Consider the following 22,312-nt stretch of genomic DNA (forward strand, 5'->3'; position numbering starts at 1 on the left):
GCATCTTCAAACCTTTGCACTAATCAGACAAAGATCTAAAGAGTGGGTGCCTCTGCCCCCTTCTCCACTTAACCCTTAATGTGTTCAGATGAGCACCTAAGCACAGCTATGGTGACACATTTCAAACAGCACAGATTATTTAGATCTATTCCAATCTGGGTTCCAGCCTGGCCATGGGACTGAGTGACCCTTAGTCACCCTGATGGATGACCTCTGCAGAGAGCAGAGCTTCTTGAGCTCACTGCAGCTTTCAGTACCATTGACCATGATAACTTCCTGGACCTGCTCTGTGGAAAGGCAATTGGGGACACTGTGCTGCAATAGTTCATGACCAAATCTAGAGGGCAGCACTGGGGGAGTGCTTTTCAGATCCCCGGCATTTATGCTATGGGGTGCCACAGGGCACTACTTTATCCCCAGATAGGAGACACTGTGGGTGATTGGTTCCCCCACCCAAGAAACTTATCCATTATCTGCCTAAGACAGGACTGAAGTTTATCTGAAGGAGCAGGTACACTGTTTGGGGGTGCTTCTGGAACCCGCTTTGTCACTGGGTGCCCAGGTAGCCTCAGCAGCTAGAAATGCCGTTTGTGGACTGGGAGAGCGTGACCACAGCAGTTCAGGAACTGGTGACTTTAAAAAGGGATTGCTGCAATGCGCTCTACGCAGTGCTTCCCTTGATATAACATCATCTCAGTAATTTATATAAACAACCCTATAAGATAGGTTAACATTATTGTCCCCCATACTGCAGATTTGCAGATGGGGCTGAGAGGGGGGATATACTGAGGCTGTGAGAATAAGGCTTCATACAGGGATGCACGGAATGTTTGCAGCGAAATTGGGATTTGGAGGTTAAGCCTCTCGTTTTTAACCTTGCTGCTAAGGGGCTGATCTGCTGCAGGCACAAGCGTGTTCGCCCATTACCTTTCTCAATATAGCTTTTAGGTGCCCAAGCCGGATCGCCGTCTGCATACGGGTCATTGTACTGCACGACTGCAGCCTCCTCATCTTCATAATCCACAGGTGGCGGAGGTGGCGGCGGCGGGGAGTCATCAAACATGGGCATCTCATCGGGAGGCGGCGGCGGAGGTGGAGTTGGACTGTCAGCAACTGGAAAGTCAGTGGAAAAGAGGACCTCTGTTAGGTTTTGTGCAAATGCAAGTAAACACAGGATCAGGGACCCACATCTTCTATCAGATGCTAACGGCATGCACTACCCATACCATGCACAGATTAGAAACAAAAGCTCTGCGTGTTAAAATGCTATGATAGATGGGCTTTGCAGGTTACTAGCAGCCAGGTAACAACAGGTGCCGTTTTCCACGCAGACACTCCAAGGCATCATAAGCGGAACGCTAGCGGAGAACAGGAAGGGAATTCATTCAATAGCTACACATTCCAAGGGCTGCAAAATATTGCAGCCCATTATCAAGCATATCGTGTGTGGGCTCAAGACAATTTTGTTATTTTTGCTCTGGGTTAGCAAAGTACCTGAAAAACAGAGAAAGAGCCATCGCTAAGAGTCCTGGCTTGATTATATCCCCCTTTAGCATTCACTGATGTCGATAAGAAGAACAGAATCAAGGACGGAGTTAGAATCAAGAGCCTGACGAGACCTTGGCGGTCATTTGTGCAGCATCTGCAAGGCATCATTCCACGCCTACCAGATGTTGTCCAGCATCTTCTTAAATACCTCCAGTGAAGCACCCATCTCCCAAGACAGGGTGCTCCACTGCTGAGCAAGTATCTTCTTGATAGGAGGTTTCCCCTACACCTTAGCTGAAATCTGCTACCCTACAGTTCCCATCCATTGGTTCTAGTCCTGCCTGCCCTACAGCGCACCAGAGAACAAGTCGGATATCTTCTGTGCTCCAGCCCTTCGAGTATTTGAAGGCTGCCGTCACATCTGCCCCCTAATTTCCCTCTTCTCCAGGCTATACATACACAGCTCTTTCAACTTCCCCATAGGACTTGGGTTTCCAGACCCGTCACCCTCTTCTGGATCCATTTGTTTCCAGAAGAGAGCCTGTCTCAGTAAACGTGCAAGATGAGCTCCAGCACTTTCATCCTCTAATAAGATCCAGCACTTTCATCCTCTAACTCTCTATGGAGCCTCATTGCAGTTCTGCAGACTAACCCTGCAGGGAGAGAATCCTGCATATTCTCAATCATGTACCCCACCATGCACAAACAGATGCCATTCTGAGTAAGAGAATTTCACGACAAAGTGGCTGCGGCTCAGTTCTCACGTAACACTAAGCTTAATCATGGCTTAGCACAAGCGCACAAAGATTGGGGCTCCCGGTGAGAAGATTGTGGAAACCCAGCCAGATGGTCAGGGTATAAATAATAAATTATTATTATTATTATTATTATTATTATTATTATTATTATTATTATTATTTTCTGGCCCAACTGCTGCTGTGCCAAATACTTCAGAATACCAGCTGCTAGAGGGTCACCGCTTCCATGCCTTGCTTATGAGCATCCTGAAGGCATCTGGGTGGGCAACAGGTGCTGGAACTGCAGGGCTCCAAAATCTAAACCCAGTTCAGAATCTGACTTCAGCAGGTAAGCAGCAGTATAAGCTGTTGTTGTCAGTGCTGTGTTATATGGCAATAGGCCCATCGTTCCTCTGGGAGCGTCTGCCGCAAAAGCCACACTGAAATGGATGTGTTTGCTGCAATACAACAGCTTTTCCAATACAAGACTAGACAACGTTCCCAAAGGGTTGCACCCCATAATTTATTGGTCCAATCCATTTAGCACGAGAGACAGACATGCACATGAAACCGTAACATTTTCCGGACTGGATCCATTTCATATGGAACTGGCACAGGGGGTTTAAAGAGAAACGATGCCCATTTCACAATTTTCTTTAGCTTAAGAACAAAATATAATGCTCATTCAGAATAGAGCATTCTTGGTTTTGTCCAGCTAATGAAAATCTTCATTGCCTCAGTATTGACATGTGCTTTTAAATCAGAACCTCCCTTTCCCTGAAAAAAAAAAGCTTTTCAGCAGATACAGTGATATCACTAATGATGCCTCTGCGTGTTTTACGAAACACCCCAAATTCAAGCTAGCATATAATGAAGAGAAACCAAATAAGGCATATAATAAACTGAAGTCTCAATGCCACTTTTCATTTAATTACTGAGATTTTAAGTGGTCAAATTTTTAAATGGCACTAATGCCAAATCGTTTTCCGTTCATTCATTCTTTTAAAATGTTGTAGCGGGGGAAATGCAAAACTAATTGCTTGGATTGATCTGAAATATGAAATGCATGCCCTGATATTCCGTATCTCTAGAATGTCACTGAGCAGAACTCATTAGCCACAGTTAATTTAAGCTTCGTGAAGTGCACTCTTCACATCTGTATTTCATATAAGCCAATACAGGCTCCCTTCGCGGCTTCACGTGCTGGTTTCAGCTTTGGAATGCCCAGGAAAATTGTAATCCATCCAATCTCAACCCTGCAGTTGCATTATTGGCAAAACTAGGGCAGGGATGTCTCAAGATGCACAAAGTGTCAGCTGATGTAATTAATTCTAAACTATTTACCAGCTTGCTTAATGTTTGACATTGTATATGTATGGAATGTTTCTTGTGGGGTAGGATATGGTGATCACTTCTTATATTTATTTTTAAAACTGGAGTACAAAGTAATTTTTAAAAATGCACAAAGCATCTCACTATCACAACCCACTCCTAAAAAAAAACACCAAAAAAACCCCAGGGGACTTTCAGCACAGTGGTACCTTGCAAGACGAATGCCTCGCAAGGCGGAAAACTCGCAAAACGAAAGGGTTTTTGGTTTTTTGAGCTGCTTCGCAAGACGATTTTCCCTATGGGCTTGCTTCGCAAGACGGAAATGTCTTGCAAGTTTGTTTCCTTTTTCTTAAAACCGTTAATACAGTTGCGACTTGACTTCGAGGAGCAACTCATAGCACGCAGTGTGGTAGCCTTTTTTGAGGTTTTTGGTGATTTTTGAAGCTTTTCCAAAACTTTTCCGACACCGTGCTTCGTAAGACGAAAAAAACCGCAAGACGAAAAAACTCGCGGAACGAATTAATTTCATCTTGCGAGGCACCACTGTACTTCCTTCAACCAGAGTGGAACCTTTCATTTATCATTTCCAGAAAGCGTTGACAGTATAGAAAAGCCAGGGGTGAGGGGGAAGAGAGGGATATGGTTTAGAGGGCTGCCATATGTTGAAGGGATTGGTGAAAATTGGAGAGGCCCACCCTTCAGTGAGCAGAAGTGTTTTCGCTTGCCTAATGCCACCATAGGATGACAGATCTGAGATCTACCGTATTTTTCTGTGTACAAGACTTTTGGGGGGCTCAAATTCAAGGAAATGGGGGGAGATGGCTCAGAGTTGTTGAGCTTGTTTTGCGGAGGATTGTCCATAGTTGTTGTGGCTTGCAAAATAAAGGCTTTTTAAACCAACGCATCTCACATTGATGCCTTTTTGTGAGAGTCTCCCAAGTCAAAAATATAAGTTTAGGGATTTCACCAGTTTGCAGGGGGGACTACCTTGACGACTTTGCAGCCTTCCCTGGTGGTGTTTCCCTTGTAGCTAATCTCATACCAAGTCTCCAGACTGCATTTTGAACTCTTTAAAAAGAAAGCAGTTTCTTCTGGGGCAAGGGGAACCGGGTGCACACACACATATCCCTTTGAGAAAAGCCACAGTTCAAAAAATGCCGTTAGTAATCATCATGCCAAAATAAAATAAAACAAAAAAACCAGAAGAGAAGGCACTCCCCTTCAGTTCCATGTTGGCACTAAAATGAAAGATGGAGTTAGCATCTCACTGAGGAAAGAAAACAAATGAAATGACCCCCCCCCAAAAAAAAAACCCAATAAAGACCAAAGGAAAGAGCCTGACTGGCCAACCATGCATGCTAGGAGAGAGAAAGAGAACCGGCTCTACTCTTTGGAGAAGCTGAGCTGCCAAACTTACTGTTTTCCTGCACCCTGGCCACGAAGCCTGTGAGAGGTATCTGTGGAGTCAACTGAGGCATAGGGGGAGGGGGTGGAGCAATAGAAACTGGAAGCGACACACACGCCATAAACAGGAGAAGTAAACACAGATACAGGAGAAGGAAAACAAAAACAAAAAGCAGCTGTCATTAACAATGGACCACAAAACAAGGTATGCAATGAACAACAGGAATGCACACAGCAGGACCTCCTTCAAAGTTTGCTTTCCCAGCAATACAACCACTGCTGAACGGCATTTTTTGCCAATTTGTAACTCCATTAAGGGGCGGTGGGGGGGCCAACTAGGGATGAGGCTAAAATCCACACTTCCCTTTCCGAGGTTTCACTTGTTGATTTGAACAAAACTCTTCCTTTTTCCTGCTTTAAACCCAGACTTCCTGACATCCTGCAGCAAAATCTTGCAGGAACTGGCAGGGCGTGAGGGGAAAGTGCAATTTGTGTTTTAGCAAGAGGATACTTTTCACAGTAAAATGCCATGGGAAGGAGCTCAATAGGAGCTCTGCTATGCAGCGAGCATTGAAATAAACAAGCCAGAAAACGGCAATGGTTACGGAGGGGATTTGTCTATGGAGCCCCGCCCTTCTGTATAAGACTGAATATACTACGTTGTTTTATAATTTTATATTTTGAAGCAGCTTTGTGCATCCCTTCAGGAAGGCTTTTAGGAAAGCAATTTGTTTTCAGAAGAGATGGCTTTTTTTCTGCTGAACTGCAATTCAAGAAAATCCACAATTCAAGTGAACTAGCAAATAAACATGTCAGCATATCCCTAAAAATAAAATGACTTTGTCTCTGCCTATCAGTCAAGCTTCATGGGACATATTTGTAAAGGGCTTCATTTATTATTGCATTCCAGGGGTGTCAGAATGGTGCAGGATGAAGCTACCTCGTTTTCAGCTTCTTACAGCAAGGATTCTGTGCTCATCTGTTCAGCATCACCAGGAAGGATCTTTGGGGCTGACAAGGCAGTCAAAGAGCACAGAGAATCCTGAAGGCCAAGCAAAGGCCCATGTTTAAAAGACGACAATGGCGTGTTAAGCAAGCCCATAGCGACGAATCTGTGTTCTGAGTCTTCTGCAGAGGGACCCTCAAATTTCCTTCCTTCCTTAGGTTCATGGGAAGGAGAAAAGAGGTAATTTAAAGGACTTGTGAGGGCAGCCAACAAGGTGTGACTGAGTGTGTTAGTCGCCAATCTTGCATGTGCATGACTGCAAGCCTCCACAAAGTCTGTTGAGTCTACATCAGATGGAGACAGAAGTTCTACCTCATTAGCAGCCATGCCACTAATCCTTCAAAGTCCACTTCGTCAGTGCCTGAGCTGCATGCAGAATTAAGGGACCATTTTCATCTTTGAAATGAGCTTTGTATACACACCCACCAGAGCAAGCTGTGTATGAAGATGTTTGTCTCAAGAGGAGTTAGTTGGGGCAGCAGGACGGAGCCAGAATTTTTAAGGGATGGGAACATTTTTATTTTAGCATTTCATCCAATCTAGATTCAAAGCATCTTGAAGGCCCCACATTCAGCACAGTAGTAGGACCGGGATCGCAACTTTGAAACAGGTTCTAGACTGCCAAATACGCAGTAATTTTAAACAATGCTGGAATTCAGCATTCCTCTTTCGACAATTAAATCTGAGCACCGAGTTAACTTTGAAACAAGCTAGCCTCCCCTATGTGCCAGTGTAACTGAAACACACCATGATGAACTGTTTTGAAGAGATCTCACTTCCAGTCCTGTCCCCCACCCCCCCACCTCCTGAATTCTCTTTCTCCTCTCCCCACAAAGGCTACAAATTACGTCTGCGCCTGGCATGAAAAATGCAGTCCAAGGGAACTGGGAAACCTGGAAGCTATGCTGTCAAGACTGGGATGTTAAATCATTAAGTTTCAGAAAAGGATGAAAACAACTGACAAGTTAAAATTAGTGGCTAGAGGCTATTGTTTAAAGCATGGCACACTACTCATATATCGGCCTTGCGCCTGTATTTGAACAAAAGCTTGCAATACAAAAAAAAAAAAAAACACATACAAAAACAAGAATGCTAAAATGATTAGGACAATTCACGAGGATATTTCTGTCCTACTGAAAGCCACCCACTGAACGTGACAGGACCGTTTCTCTGTATTTTCACATACTTTACCTCTGAACATGGACAGGCAGCCAACTAACTAACTAGTAGTACAAATTTAATTCACCATTTCAACACAATGGGCTGGATCAGACAATAGGTCCCTCACCGCATGTTGCAGTACAATGCGTAGAAGGGAACAAAAGTGTACCTGAACATCTGATGTGAACCACACGTACATGGGGACACTGCATTCAGCTACAGCGCATACAATCCAATATGCAGAGACCCAAATTGCAAAGCTGATCTCCTCCACAAAATATGGTAATCAGTAGTCTGAATTGTGAACTATATGTGTTTGATTGCAAGTGTCTATACCATATTCAAATGTAACATCTCCATATAAACAGGGAGGAACACTAAAGGTGGCTGTCTGAATGGGGAAAGGAGGCCTACTTTTCCAGGTTATGGGTCAGATTTCTAACCTGGCTCCCTGATAATTTATAGCTGATCATAATAGGAACAAAAACACTATAGCTGAAGCTGGGGGACAAGGAAAGGGCTAAAAGGGTGAGAAACTAAACAAGATTTTTAAGAAAGTCCTTCTAAGACCATGGACGGTTATTCAGTGCTGAAGAAAAAAACACAAGTCACATTCACTCCTAGTTTAAAAACATATTTCTTTCAAACAAATTATTATGTAGCAAAATATACTGTGTGTTATTTTCTAGGCCCAGTTCAGGTGTAACAGTCTTGGTCTAATAAAACCATGGCCAGATTCTGATATGTAATCATAAGAGATTAAACCACAGTTTTCTGGTTCAGATGGAACAGGAAACAGTGATTTACTAAACCACAACAGAAGTGTGAAAGCCAAACACAGAACAGATGAAAGAGAACAGAGAGACTATGATGGAGCGTGCAGACTTGTTTCATCTGAACCAGACCTTAGTCACCAAATTATGGATAAATCAAGACAAATGCAAAGCTATCAAATCCCAAAAGCGACCCCAGGAGTTCTGGGCTCTGTAGTAACCCAGCAGCTTACTTGAGTTTTGAGAATAGAGAGGACCGCCATTAACATGAGGCTGAGCAGAAAACGAGGCAGTCACAGAAGGATTCCGCCTAAATCCACCAGAAGAGGCCGAAGAAGTGGTAGAGTTGTGTCGGGATATCTGCCTGGTCATAGTGCCATACTGGGAACCAGGAGCTGACCCAGGAGCAGCTGAAAAGCAGGCACCAAAAGGAACCAACAAAAAGAGATAAGCAAAAATAATAACACTTGGGGAGAGAGTGCAGAAAACCAGGAGGGAGCACATACAAAGCCCACAGTACAGCAAACATATGGAACCCCAAGACCCCAGTGATGAAAATTGATGGAGCAGAAGATTTGGAAGGAGGCTACTTAATGTTGAAGGGGAAGGGCTGAAATTTACTCTTCTTTATTTATAGTTTTAACTTCTGAAAATGCACAATGCTATTAAACTCTAAAACTTCATTAAACTTGATCCTTATGGCTTCCAGAGCTACTGGAACCATTTAAATATGCAGGATGTGCTGCAGATAGAATCGTGTTACCTACACTGAATTCAACAAGTATAAATGTATTGCTTTTTATATTATCTGGACAATAGCTGACATTATTTCTTCCATGCTGTTACAAGTATGACTAGTGTTCTGAAAAACAGTCTTCAATGGACTAGCCCTTGAACTCTTCTCGTGCATAAAACAGAAGGCATGAGGTCCCACATAGAGTTTACATCATTAACACATTGGAGCCCTCAGTACAAATCCAAAATGTGTTTGATATCTCCCAGGTTTCAGATCAATAAAGAAGGTAAAAACTTTGCCCAAGGGAAGTGCTATAAACAATGATTATCAGTTGTTATCTACTTAGCTATGCAAGTTTTCTCTCTTTGGTAAGGTAAAAGTCCACATTCACTAGTTGAACTTGTAACTCTCGTTTGCTAAAGCTGTCTTAGTTAAGACAGTCAAACACACCATTACTTTGAACAGGTGCATGTGTGCCGTAAAGCATACCATTAGGTTATACAAACTCTATTTCACCTAGTATTAGAACATTTACCAATGTTATCTGGGTCAAAGCCTCTCAAGTTCATGTCAAAGCAAAAAGCATCCTCCTGCTGTCTGCCTGTTACAGAGCAGCCTTCCTCAGCCTGTTGCTCTATAAATGGTCTTTGCCCATTGCTACCATCAACCATGCTTGCTGGGGCTACTAAGAGCATTTGGAGGGCAAAAGGGTGGGAAAGGCTGCAGTAAAGCAATCAGCATAACTATGAGTAGTGCCTACATAACTAGTAGTTATTTCAGCTTTTAACGTTTGTGAAATCAAAGGCATGCTAAAGACCAATGCTAACACAACACAAATCGTCAATGCCTTGTATTGTGCTACTGAATATAGAGTCCCAACCAAAACCATTATTCTGTTTATTAGGTAAAAGGTAAAGGGGCCCCTGACCATTAGGTCCAGTCATGACCGACTCTGGGGTTGCGGTGCTCATCTCGCTTTATTGGCTGAGGGGGCCGGCGTACAGCTTCCGGGTCATGTGGCCAGCATGACTAAGCCGCTTCTGGTGAACTAGAGCAGTGCACAGAAACGCCGTTTACCTTTCCGCCAGAGCGGTACCTATTTATCTACTTGCACTTTGACGTGCTTTCGAACTGCTAGGTTGGCAGAAGCAGAGACCGAGGAACGGGAGCTCACCCCGTCGCGGGGATTCGAACCGCCAACCTTCTGATCAGCAAGTCCTAGGCTCTGTAGTTTAACCCACAGCACCACCCGCATCCCTTGTTTATTAGGTACACCTGGTTAAATCAAGGAGGCTCAATCTGTGGCCCTCCAGATGTTGTCAAACTCCCATCATCCGTGGCCAATAGCCCTGTTGGTGGGAACTGATGGGGTCTTGGATCCAAAAGCTTTCAGGGGGCCACATCTTCCCCTCCCTGGATTAAATTAAACATTTCAAGTTAACAAGTTTTAAAAGTTGCACTTTGAGAGTCAAATGCTGTGTGGTTTCAAGAAAGCACAAGACTACCTGTGGCTAAGACCCACGCTGGTGGTCCAGTTTCAAGTTAATTTATAATGCATGCTAAATGTAGTAAAAAGCACTGCTCACCACTTCAGGGCAAGCCATCAAAAAAAGGCAGGGTCACCCCAATGTGCTTTATGCACATATATCACATTTATGTGATATATCCAAGAACATAAGAATGTGTGAAATTGACACATGATCTACACATGAGTTACTTTTGAACACGAGACTGAAGTAGGATCTGTGCCCCCCTGAATTGGTTATATTTAATTATTCTGAATACCACATTACCAACAAGTTTTCTGAATGCATAATGTGGATTTGGGGGAGCAGAAAACAGATCACAGGCACTTGCCCATTTCTGGCACACCACCTGGTGCCTGCTAGTTCAGATTCTTGCAATGCTAGGTGCCCTTCTGCTGCGGAACAGACATACATATCACATAAACACAAATTAGGCACTCTGGCTTTGTAAATTTAAGCAATAGCAGTGGGCCACAGGGTCAGAGGTTTTCTTGGTTTTTGTTTTAAAGGCAAACCACAAAAATGACTAAAGGTAGCTCACCCCAGTGCAACAATGTACATTTGGGTGATATATACGGCAGAGCAGATATTTGCACCCATAAGGCCCAATCTATGGTACATCCTCATCAAAGGATCTTGTACAATGACCTTGGGAAAGTACTGCCTAATAGCATAATAGGCCAGGCATAGGCAAACTCTAGCCCTCCAGATGTTTGGGACTACAATTCCCATCATCCCTAGCTAACAGGGCCAGTGGTCAGGGATGATGGGAATTGTAGTCCTAAACATATGGAGGGCCAGTGTTTGCCTATGCCTGTAATAGGCAATACTAGGCTATTTGTAATAAGTGACACTCACTATAAAGGCAGATTCCTGTGTCTATATTTAAACTTTCAGAGGCTTTCACCACAGAAAAAAATTAGTTGGGGTTAGATTGGTTAAACCCCCAAGCTTCTATTATTGTAGCAGGACAAATGCACACAACACAACCCAGGATGTATACATTCATTAGTGAACAAAGGGGGAGTTGATTAAGTATTTTTGTTAAAGAACTGCAATAATGCCAGCTCTTTCAAGAGGTCTCACCTATCACACTGCCCATGACCAGAGGTGGGGGCATTGGTGGTGCTGGTGGAGCTTCAGGAGGAGGAGGAGGAGCAGATATGTGTGCTATTAAAATAGATTGCCAAGTCAGGCCTTGATCCAGAGCTTAACCTTTTGACTTATGGTGAAAATGCTGGGCAGATGAAGGTGCCCCATTTACAATGCGGTGTTGGCTGCTTGTGAAGTCACTGGGAGGCCAATTCAGCCAAGTGGAGGTCCATTTCCACTCCATCACGTGGCGAAGCATATTTTACCATGCCCATCAGACAGAACTCATCAAAAACCAAGAGAGGAGGGGCAGGATAAAGCGCCCCCTCCAGCATATGGCATCATATGGTTACATGCACTCTGTGGTTGAGTTCCCAAGTGGACATCATGACATCTAGCTTTTCCCCAACCGGGTGCCCTGTGGATATTTCTGGACTGTAATTCCCACCGGCATCCCAAAACGGCATGGCCAATGGTCGAGGATGATGGGAGCTGCAGTCCCAAACATATGGAAGATGCCAGGTTGGGGAAGGGAATACAGCTGCCTGCATCCATTCCACAACACTAAATGGCCTACAACTTCAGGAAGGCTATACAGCCATTTAAATCCATCTCACAATACTCAGTGAGAGTCATTAGTCAATGGGGGGCACAAAATATGAGCCTTGGCCCAGATAATAGTCCCGTGTCTGTGTAGACTTGCAATTCCTTACCCCCAGGCTGAATTAACATTTCATCTGACATTTGCATGGAAAGGGCCTATGTGCATGCAAAAGAAGTATTCAAAAATTGTTTGTACACCCAAAAAGGAGGAAGTATACTGTAAATCAGGATGGCAAGACCAAGAACAATTCAGTAGCAGAAGTCACGAAATTCCAGCTTAGATTTAGTTCCACATTTGTCTTATTCTGCTTAGATGAATGGTTTCCCCACCACAAGGAAGTAGTTTCCATTGAGAAGTAAGAGTGGTAGTCAACTGAGTTTCACTAAGAGTAGACCCACTGAAATTCATGGACCTGACTTGGCTTACTCCAAGCAAAACTTAGTTGAATGCCATCCTAATAGATTTCAATCCTCTCCAGCTTCTGTTTGGATCATCACGGTACCCCTACGTTAAAAAAAAAATCAACATGATGATTCAGCTACCCTTTGAAAATTGAAGAAAACCTGCAGCATTTCCTCAAGGCCTCTTTTAAAAATAAACTACAACCACTGAATAGACGAATGAATTCTAACTGCTTCTCTGAGGAAATCTGAAAGCTTTTCTTTGATTACAATCTTTCTGTGTTTTCCGGTCCTAACATAGTCCACGTTCTCAGCCCTTCCTAGAAATCCAATTGAACGACAGGGCAATCTACATGGAACAAAGTATTCTCCATCTCAACCCACTTAATCATTTGAATTAGGCAAACCGAGATAGCGTGAGAAAGAATAATAGTTGAGGAAGCTAATCTAAATTGTGAAGGAAGGTGGTTTATTGCATAAATCCACAGTTTTTATGAGCTGAGTTCCCTATTGTGGACAAAACTGCATTTTACCATATTAATGCAATGTGATTTTTTTTTGCATTCAACTCAGGGCTGGAGGACCTGTGGCCCTCCAGATGTTGTCGGACCACAACTCCCATCATCCCTGACTATTGGTCATGCCGCCAGGGGCCGATGGGAGTTGGGAGTCTATCAACAGCATCTGGAGGGCACCAGGTTGGGGAAGGCTGTAATATAACTATATGAGTAGTGCCTGGATAACTAGCACTGAATATTTATTTTGCCTTTATTTGAAGACACATTTCAGTAGCAGCCTACTGAAATCAACACCTTTATTGAATGCCCTTTATTGTGCTACTGAAAACTTGAGTCCTATGTTGTGCCTGTCTAGCAAGCCAGTGAGTCCTGGTGGTCCCTTCACTTACTTGCACAATTGAAAACTATTAACTTCATCCAGCACCTGAATTAATCCTGTCTATTACATAGGATATTGTTTAAGGAGCTTCTTGGAAAATACCTTGGCCAATAGTCGGAGGTGAAGGTGTAGGCACGGCAATGGGAATGCCAATACTGCTGCTTCCGCTATTTTCTCGACTGCCACTTCCGCCGCTACTGCCACTGTTCAAAAAATAAAATAACAAAAGGTCCAAGCAGATAAATAGATGTCTTTCAAGAACAATTATTCTAATACATGTTATACTTGAAAATGAATCCAGGTCAATAGTGTGACAAATTACCTCCATTTCACGACAAAGCCAAGAGCTATAAATTAAATCCGCCCCCCCCCCCAAAAAAAGGAAGGGAGGGAGAGATCCCTGCCTCTTATTATCATATCAGCAGAGAAGAATGCACGAAATTCTAACAGATACAGATGTAATTAGCTAAGTCATTACGTACTCACATACACCCCCCGTTTCAGCTATCAGAGTATTTAATTAAAAAGTGTAAGCAACCGTTTTGAGAACTAAAGAACTGTTAGCCTAATATAATGTTCCTAAATGATTACAGACACCCTAAAGTAATTAAGGGTGATAAATTGCATGTTAAAGGTGTCAAAACATAAGCAATTTGCAACTCTGATGCCATCTACTCTGGAAAAGGTTTCCTTGTTCCCAAAATATCAGAGTGGCACTACACATTAGGATTGTTGTGAAAAAGCACCGGAAGAAGGTGAAGTGTTGGGAGTGTTGGTGAATTTTGCTTAACACTCTGTTCATTAAGCTGTCAGCCAACCTAGTGAGAAAGAAAACATATCTCCTAAACACATTTGGTGAGGACAGTGGAGAACGGAGCTTATTTATAGATGTTTAACGCAACAGCAATTCACACCTAAGGACAGGTTTTCCTGGGTGAAACTATACTGGTAGTGATATAATGTGCATTCATCAACCTATCCATGACCCCAGTTTAGCTCCTTAATGTTGTCTGAATAGGGATGCGTAAGGGACAGAGACACTTTGGAGAAGCTGAGACCTTGATATTTGATCAGAGTAACTTGGTCCTTGTCCAATTTGTAGTTGGCAAAGAAGCAGTGGGTAGAGAGCATCTAGGACCAAGCTGAGACTGTTGAGACGCCCTTGTTAAGTATGCTGCTGCCCAAAGGTATAACATTACTCCATTTATACTACTGAAATGTTGTTTTTGCTGCATGCCGTTACATTTGCTATCACTTTCCTGTTTCATTATTGCTGCTGTTATCAAATTGTTCTTGCAATGGTTGATTTTGTGATGTGTCACCGCTCTCACTGTTGTAGCAGCTTTGAGAAAAATGTTTTGTTTGTGCAAAGGAGGCGTGCAAATAAAGTGACAATGATGATGCTATCCGGGTGAGCATGGTCTCAGTCTGGCCCTCCACCTTCGCTACGTATTGGAATAGTGCTTCAGTGTGCTTTTGGGTGAGTCAGAAGCTGGAGAAAATGACCCACATGGATACAGACCAGTCAGATACAAAAAGAAGGAAGTTAAGCATGCTGCCGGCTAACTTGAGAGCCATTGAGACAACAGTACAAAAGAACAAATTAAAAATATACTACCCACTGCTTCCAATTATCCACAAACATCACAAGACAAAGCGGCAAGCAACAAGCATAAAAAAATCAGTCTCTCTCTCTCTCTCTCTCTCTCTCTCTCTCACACACACACACACACACACGCGCGCGCACACACACACACACACACACAGAGAGAGAGAGAGAGAGAGAGAGAGAGAGCTACATGAAAGAGAAGAAATAAAGATTGCTACCATGATCAGAGATTATTCCCAGAAAAATTAGTGCTCTGCATGCCAAGGATCTTGAACCTGTTGCCATGGCTGCAGCTGAATCCCGTACCACAAACCACTTACATGACACTGAAGAGTCCATTTCCGCTGCCTCAAATAATGAACGTACAAAAAGACATTTATGCAACCGTTTTAAATAAGACAGTGTTTTAAGTGACTGCAGCCTCTCTCAAAATAGAACTATTGTCATTTTTCAAGCTCGGCAGCAAGTGCTGGGTTTATAAGCTTCCATTACACTGCTAAAAATATATATATATATATCAAATCACAGCCCGCTCATTACAATGACCATTGGTATGTCTTTAACCATTAATGCAGCATAAGCCACAGTGCTGAAAATTCTAACTTCTATTCCACTACAGCCAGCAGCTGTGTTCTATTCTTCTCCAAAGTTTTATTGACACTCACAGGGAGCCAATTTGGAATAAGAAGGTAGTTCTGTTCATTCAGAAGAAACCTCTAATAAAAGTCTGGGAATGTAGACTGAAGAATGGGGGAACAAATTTTGCATGCCATTTGCAGATAGTGGCCAAATTATATGTCCAGAAGAATCACATGTAATTTTACTACATCAAACTACAGGTGTGAGAAGCTCGGCATGTCTGAACCCTCCCCAATCAAACTATCAGTAATTTATATTTAGTAATATGCAATTATTTGCATGTTTTAAATAGATTTTATATATGTCTATGGTTTTAATTCTATTCATGTTAAATTGCTTTTTAATGATTGGTTTTCCCCCTGCGTTTTTAATGATTCTTGTTTTTATCTGTAAGCCATTTTGAGTCCCATCAGGGAAAAAGGTGGAGTATAAAAAAATAATAATTCAATAATTAATTGACACACTGCTTCATGTCAGAATAGACTTCTAAATGGTTCTGACCAGTTAAACAAACATTAAAATATGCATCAAAACACAGCAGCAATTAAAACAGGAGACTCAGGTCACAGGATGAAGGGAATGCCTGTGTACACAGGTGTGTCTTCAAAGACCGGCAGAATGCCAATACAGGTACAGATACCGTCTCTCCTATTTCAGCAGAGAGTGCGTTCCAGCGCCAGCAGTGAAAAAGCTGGCTTCTATGGATGATAGCTATCAGCCACAAGTCAATAATTATCAGACTGTGTCAAGACTAAACGGGTTCCATTTGTTGATCTTAATGCCCTTACCAGGAAATGGATATTCCCTGCAGTGGAATCTGGGAAGGGGCTGCGCTAAAATCCACCAAGATGGACTGCTAGATTTCCAGAAGCAGGGTTGTTGTTTTTTACAACACAGTGAAATATTTAAGCATGTAATCTGCCTACCACACCTACACCCCCCCAAGTCTGAAGTGGGATTTCTCATATTTCAATTGACTACTAGTAACCACAAGACTATATAATTATCTGTTTCTGCAGTTGTCCTAGAATTAACACTTTCTCTACCTAGAAACAGCAAAACACAGTAAACTTGTTGCTTCACATAAGAAGCTTGACAGAAATCTGGTATGTGAGAGCCACACACACTAACTTAACTAAGTGTGATCTTACATTATACCGTTAATTTCAGAGTTATAAGTATGACAGCACAACCATTTTCTACTCCTTAAACCATCTATCATCAAGAATTCTGCCTTCTCAAAGTAAAAAAAAAGGGGGGGGAGAATGAAACTGCTATTTATGCATTTGTTAAAATGGTTGGCAAATATGAATTTTTATTTAGGAAACAGAGGAATGGTTAACTTATAAAAACGAAAGGTCCTGAAAACCAGGCACTCTAAGAAGATTTGCTCTTGATCTTGTCTTTACCATTTTAGGGTATGTAGTGATGGTGGTTATTCAGCAGTGTTATATTTGTTTTACATTTTTACCCTGCCATCCTTCCAGATGAGGCAACAGACATGTTGGTTCTAGGGCTGGGTGATATCTGGTTTTCAACATCACAAGATATCACCAGCTAAACATCACAATATCTTGATATATCACAATACATATCTGCGGGGGCAGAAGGTCCCGCCATATCTCCCTGCAGTGGCAAAGGGCCTTGCTGCGCCACCCTGCTGGCGGCGGAGGGCACACCACTCTTCCCTGCAGCAGAGGGCATTGACGAGGCTCCCTGCGGCGGTAGAGGGCCTTAAAATGTAAGGAAGCAGTAGATTTAATAAAAATATTAAATAAACTTCCATATAATATATTTAATGTATTTTCAGCTAATTTAAGAGAAGTTTAAGTGATTTACTAGTCAAGTCGCATCTGCTTCCACACTCGGGTTTAAGTGGAATCTGTGCATGCATAAGCCCCACTGAGTTCAACTAAACTGACTTCTACTTTCCTGGGAGCAAGCCTCATTGAATTCAGTGAACTCTTCCCATTCCTTGCTGCAAGTCCTGCAAGACCTGCTCTCTGTCTAGCCCATTTATAACTGGTCCAGTAAGACAGGGCCCTGACTGACTCCAGCTGCAAAGGCTGCTTCTGCTGTTAAGGGATCATCAGAGTATTGATTAGGGGCAGGATCAAGATTTAGTTTTGGAGATGTCCTATTTTAGCTGCTGTCTGGATTATGTCCTTGTATTTTCATTGTTAAAACCTCGTTAGGAATAATTATCAATAGTTTGCTACGTAGCATATAGGGTGATTCTGTTATCAACAGGTGGGGCAGGGGCAGGCTCAATATTCCTTAGGCTCACAGAAATACTTCAATATTTATTTGGATCCTGGTGATAGTCAGGAACTAAGTCCTGTGTCAGTTTTCTCCCAAGCAGCTGTTTCTTAATTGTGGACCGGAAGAGACCACGAGTGAATTCTAAAAACCAGGCTCACATATCAATGAGTTCCACGGGCTGTGCTGGAACCACAACTGAATACCCTTTTGTTGCAAACAAAGCAAACTTTAGAAACAGGAAGTGCTTTGAACTAAAAAATTCTTTGTTCCGTATCTCTTATGCTCCAACGTCTTTTATCATGCTTGGTTGGGATCAAGTTTCAGGACAGGCCACCTGCAGAGTCTTGAACTGTACCTGTGTGTTCTGGGCCTCTGGTTCAAGGATGCCGTTCTCCCAGGACTGTGCTGGCTTCCGAGCCTTGCAGGACTGGTCATGTAATCATTAGGGACTGTTGGCGGCTTAACAGGCTCCAAAGTCTTATAAGGTGTGTTCCGTCTGGTGAGATGAAACAAGACACAGAACAAAAGCGGGTGGGGAGAGAGAGAGAGGGAGGCTTATTAATTGACTAAGGAAACAAGTAGCTACAGCACAGTTCAGTGCACATCATCTTAACAGTGTTTCTCAAACTTAGGGGTCCCCCAGCTGTGGTTGGACTACAACTCCCGTCATCCCTAGCTAGCAGGACCCATGGCCAACAAACTGAAGCTTAGACTAGGTAAGACTAAAGCACTGTTAGTGGGCGTCTCCCTAAACCAGATGGCTGGGAGAGGCCGCTTGATGGAGTTACAGTCTCTTTGAAGGAGCAGGGATATGGCTTGGGGAAAACTTCTGGCTCCTTTGCTGTCACTTGAGGCTCAGGTGGCCTCGGTGGCATAGAGTGCCTTCCATCGGCTTCAACTGGTGGCCTAGCCGCACCCCTATCTGGACAGGGATAGCCTAATGTCTGTTGTCTCTGCTCCGGCAATCTCTACGTCTGATTATTGCAACGTATTATATGTGCCTACCCACATTTCTTACCCTTCAATGCAACTGAACCTAACTTTCCACCCCCAAGCAATTCATTGCCTTCAAAGGCATCACGGAATTCTCCCTTCCTAGCATTAGAGTTCAATAAAATAAAGAGTTCCTTCCAACCCTGTCGGCACTAAACAGCACTTATTGGTATTTCCTTAGATTTATAACCCTCGCGCTCCTTTTCGAGTTCCAAGCAACTGCTTGCTGCTCTGTGTAGGATTTATATACTCATCTAATCCTTTCTTGTGTCATCTACAGCACATAACACCTTTAATACCAATGGCTAGTTTCTGTAAGGGATTGCCTTTTCTTAAACTTCCACCTACAACCTAAAGCAGGAAGTTTCTGCTCTGCTGGGTGTTCAACTTGGCAACTTCTACTTTTTTAAAAAAGAAAAAGCTACATGCTTCATTAAATAATTTGTTTAAAATTCTGTTAAAAACAGCTTCTCTACTTTATGAGTAATCTTGCTTCCTAGATTTTTTTTATCATCTAAGGAAAATTAAGCAAGCTCATGAATGAAAATTTCTCCTTTTTCTGTATTAAAAACCACTTCCACCCCAAATCAACAAGTCAGCTATGCATTGGGGAAACCATAGAGCCAGCTCTAAACCACAGGCGACTGTTAGATATTAAATATATCTAATATTTGTATCCAAATATATTTGGATACTACTGTTCAATAATTCAGGTGGTGGTGGTTATTTATATGCCACCAATCTGACTGAGTTGCCCCACTCTGGATGACTACCAGCAAATTATAAAACCACAGTAAGACATCAAACATTAAAAAACTTCCCCATAGAGTGCTACCTTCAGATGTCTTCTAAAAGTCAGATAGTTGCTTATTTCCTTGACATTTGTTGAGAGGGCGTTCCACAGGGTGGGTGCCACTACCAAGATGGCCGTCTGCCTGCTCCCTGTAGCTTCACTTCTCGCAGGGAGGAAACCACCAGAAGGACCTCTGAGCTGAATCTCAGTGACCAGGCTGAACAATGGGGGTGGAGATGCTCCTTCAGGTATACAGGACCGAAGCCATTTAGGACTTTAAAGGTCAGCACCAACACTGTTAAACTACTACTGATTCCATGCCAGGTTACTGGAGCATAAATTCTCCAGTCTGGCTTTCCATGTTTCCCAAAGATGGTGGCATTGTGCATTATTCTAGCAACATTCTATATTCCTAGCAATAAACCAATACCTCTTCCAGACGCATACACCTCATTCCAAAGCTGGAGCGTTGCTCATTTTTCCAGGTTCAACATTTGACTTCTACCCAAGTCAGTCTTCCTCAGACTTTTTGAATCTGAATCCTTCTGTATTTTTAAATTTTTATATATGGATGTTTTATGATAACCTCTAACTGTAACACCTAGTAAAAGGTTTGGCAAAAAAGTGTTTGTGTTTTTTTCCTTAAAAATAGCTCAAAAACTTCAATTTTTTGGGAGATTTTGCAAAAAAAAAATAATCTCATCAATTTTGCCCAAAAAAGAAAGAGAGCTCAATAACATTTGTGTCTGGATTTTCATTTTTTGAAATATGGCAACCCTATCCAAGAGAGGGCTTTCAAGCAGACACTGCTAATCTCCTTGAAGTTTATTTCTTAGTGTGTCTAAGAAATCATAGCACATCCCCACACCATTCCCTAGGGCTTTTTACCTTCCCAGAGCACCCCAACCTATAGTTTGAAGACCTAGGAATGAATGGTCTAAGACTGTACCAATATAGCAACTTATATTGTAAAAAAAAGGGATGCTCTGGTATGCTATAGACCTTATTCTGGCCCTTGCAGTAGAATGTGCTTGCTTGTAACAGGACTTCAGTTTCTCACCCTCTTCCCACAGCCTCAAGGCTATTACAGATCTTAGCAGGGCTCTGGAGGAGCCAGTCCTGTAAACAGAAAATACCCACCAGGCAAAAACAGATGGACTGATATAATGCCGATGTACCAATTCAATCCACTTAAGGTGTCAGACTGCATAAACAGAACATATTTCAGAGTGGGTGTTCTGTTCACGCATTGGAAACTTAATTTTTATTTATTTATTTATTTAAATCCTCTTTGGCTGTAACAGGAATGAAATAGCAGTCATCCTTGCCACCCTGGGCCAGCTCTACTATGAGGCAAAGTGAGGCAGCTGCCTTAGGCAGCAGGTGCTGGGAGCAGAGGTGGTGGCAACATGTAAATACCAGAGCTGAAGTAAGACCAGATACTGAAGTCTGCTAAGCTTCTGTATGTGCAACTGGGTGGGTGGGTGGGTGTGCCCTTTTTTTTTCTTTGCCTCAGACAAATATCATTCGCTGGCCCCAGCCTCCCTGCCCAGGTTGCAATCCTAAAGGTCACGCACTAAGGAGATGGCTGTATTGAAACCTGTTGAACCTACTATAAGAAAATGCGCTTTTCGGATTGAGTCAGTTATTCAGTGTGGGTGGTAGTTGCGTGGAATGATTCTCAGTCCAAAATATTAAAGGTGATATCCAATTAAATCATACCATTGAAATCAGGAAAACTTCAGAGTGCATTGATTCCATGGGTCCACTCTGAACATGATTTCAGTTAGATACCACTGTGGTATTTTTATAACAGAAGTGCAACTGCACAAGTTAAACAAACACTAGAAGACAGAGACCTCAAGTGCTAAAAAACTGTTGACCCAAGCAATTAAAACTGTGTTCTTTGTCAACCGAAAAGGAGAATGAAAGTCTTATTCTTACCCCAGAGTTCCCCGGCCCGACATAGGAGGACTTGGTGGTTTTTGTGTAGGCGGATTTGTTCTTGACAGAGTGCCAGTTCTCGCAGGCTGGTTATTTCCATGCTGAAAACCAGAATAATGCTTTAATTTCTTTGGACAGAAATAGCCCCAACTGTTATGTCAATGCAATGCTTGAATACACTAATATATGAAGTGAGGATTCCCAGACAGCTTTTAAAGCACAGCTTCTTTTGCTGCATACGGGATTAAATGCAAGAAGAGAAATCCATGCCTAAGCTTTTTAATTCTAAGCCCCCCACCCCACTCCTTTTGCACATTTGCACCCACAGTGAATGAAACCTAAGCTGCGCTAAGCATAAATAACGGCTCATGAACCAAATCTTATTTTAGTGAACGTGTCAGATCCACTGAATTTATTTTGTATTCAAGATTTACATAGGCATGCAAGTGTTTCTGGGAAGCCTGATCTAAGGTGTAAGTCAATAAGAGATAAGCATCTACCTAATCAAAGCAAAGCACTATGTATGTTAGAGAAAAATTAAATTGTTATCTATGGATAAAATGCACTTTGTCAATATATCAGTGATATATCAACTGTCAGTTGGAGCTGAGGCTCAGCACATGTAAACAACCTATGAGGTTGGGGGAAGAGAAGAGAGGAGTATAGGAGAGAAAGAGAAGAGGGAAAAGGACTAGCTTTCAGGTGTAAGGGCTCAGCAGCCTCTATTGTCATGGGACATTGTGGGTCAAATGAGAAATAACTCTTCTTACCTTGGCTTTTAGCCACTTACGTTGGCAAAAAGAAAAGGAGGAAGAAAAGTAGAAATTAATGGCAAAATCTCTTACTGTTCACATGGCAGGTTTAAGTACTAATGGCACAATGATTGGCAACATTTGTTTTCTTCACTGTAATCTA

The 22,312-nt window shown here is 42.5% G+C and overlaps 1 protein-coding gene and 1 long non-coding RNA gene across 11 annotated transcripts in view; both read right to left on the minus strand.

The window, feature by feature from the left end:
* Positions 1-22,312, minus strand: part of ABI1 (abl interactor 1) — a 95,156-nt gene that overhangs the window by 3,812 nt on the left and 69,032 nt on the right. The window contains exons 4-11 of one of the 10 annotated variants that reach the window (XM_082193798.1): positions 22,168-22,182; positions 21,398-21,498; positions 18,023-18,163; positions 13,260-13,360; positions 11,250-11,333; positions 8,135-8,311; positions 4,975-5,061; positions 928-1,113 (exon numbers count right to left, since the gene is read on the minus strand). In XM_082193798.1, the coding sequence (XP_082049924.1) occupies positions 928-1,113; positions 4,975-5,061; positions 8,135-8,311; positions 11,250-11,333; positions 13,260-13,360; positions 18,023-18,163; positions 21,398-21,498; positions 22,168-22,182 (892 nt within the window). The remainder of the gene's footprint in view (positions 1-927; positions 1,114-4,974; positions 5,062-8,134; positions 8,312-11,249; positions 11,334-13,259; positions 13,361-18,022; positions 18,164-21,397; positions 21,499-22,167; positions 22,183-22,312) is intronic. The other 9 variants (XM_082193800.1, XM_082193802.1, XM_082193801.1 and 6 more) reach the window with 9 other exon arrangements.
* Positions 3,146-4,100, minus strand: LOC309515733. The gene is made up of 2 exons (XR_014212640.1): positions 3,932-4,100; positions 3,146-3,864 (listed from the first exon to the last, which is right to left on the minus strand). It is a non-coding gene; the product is annotated as an uncharacterized lncRNA (long non-coding RNA).

The sequence above is a fragment of the Podarcis vaucheri genome, assembly GCF_965113315.1.
Source record: "Podarcis vaucheri genome assembly, chromosome: 12".
NCBI lineage: Eukaryota > Metazoa > Chordata > Lepidosauria > Squamata > Lacertidae > Podarcis > Podarcis vaucheri.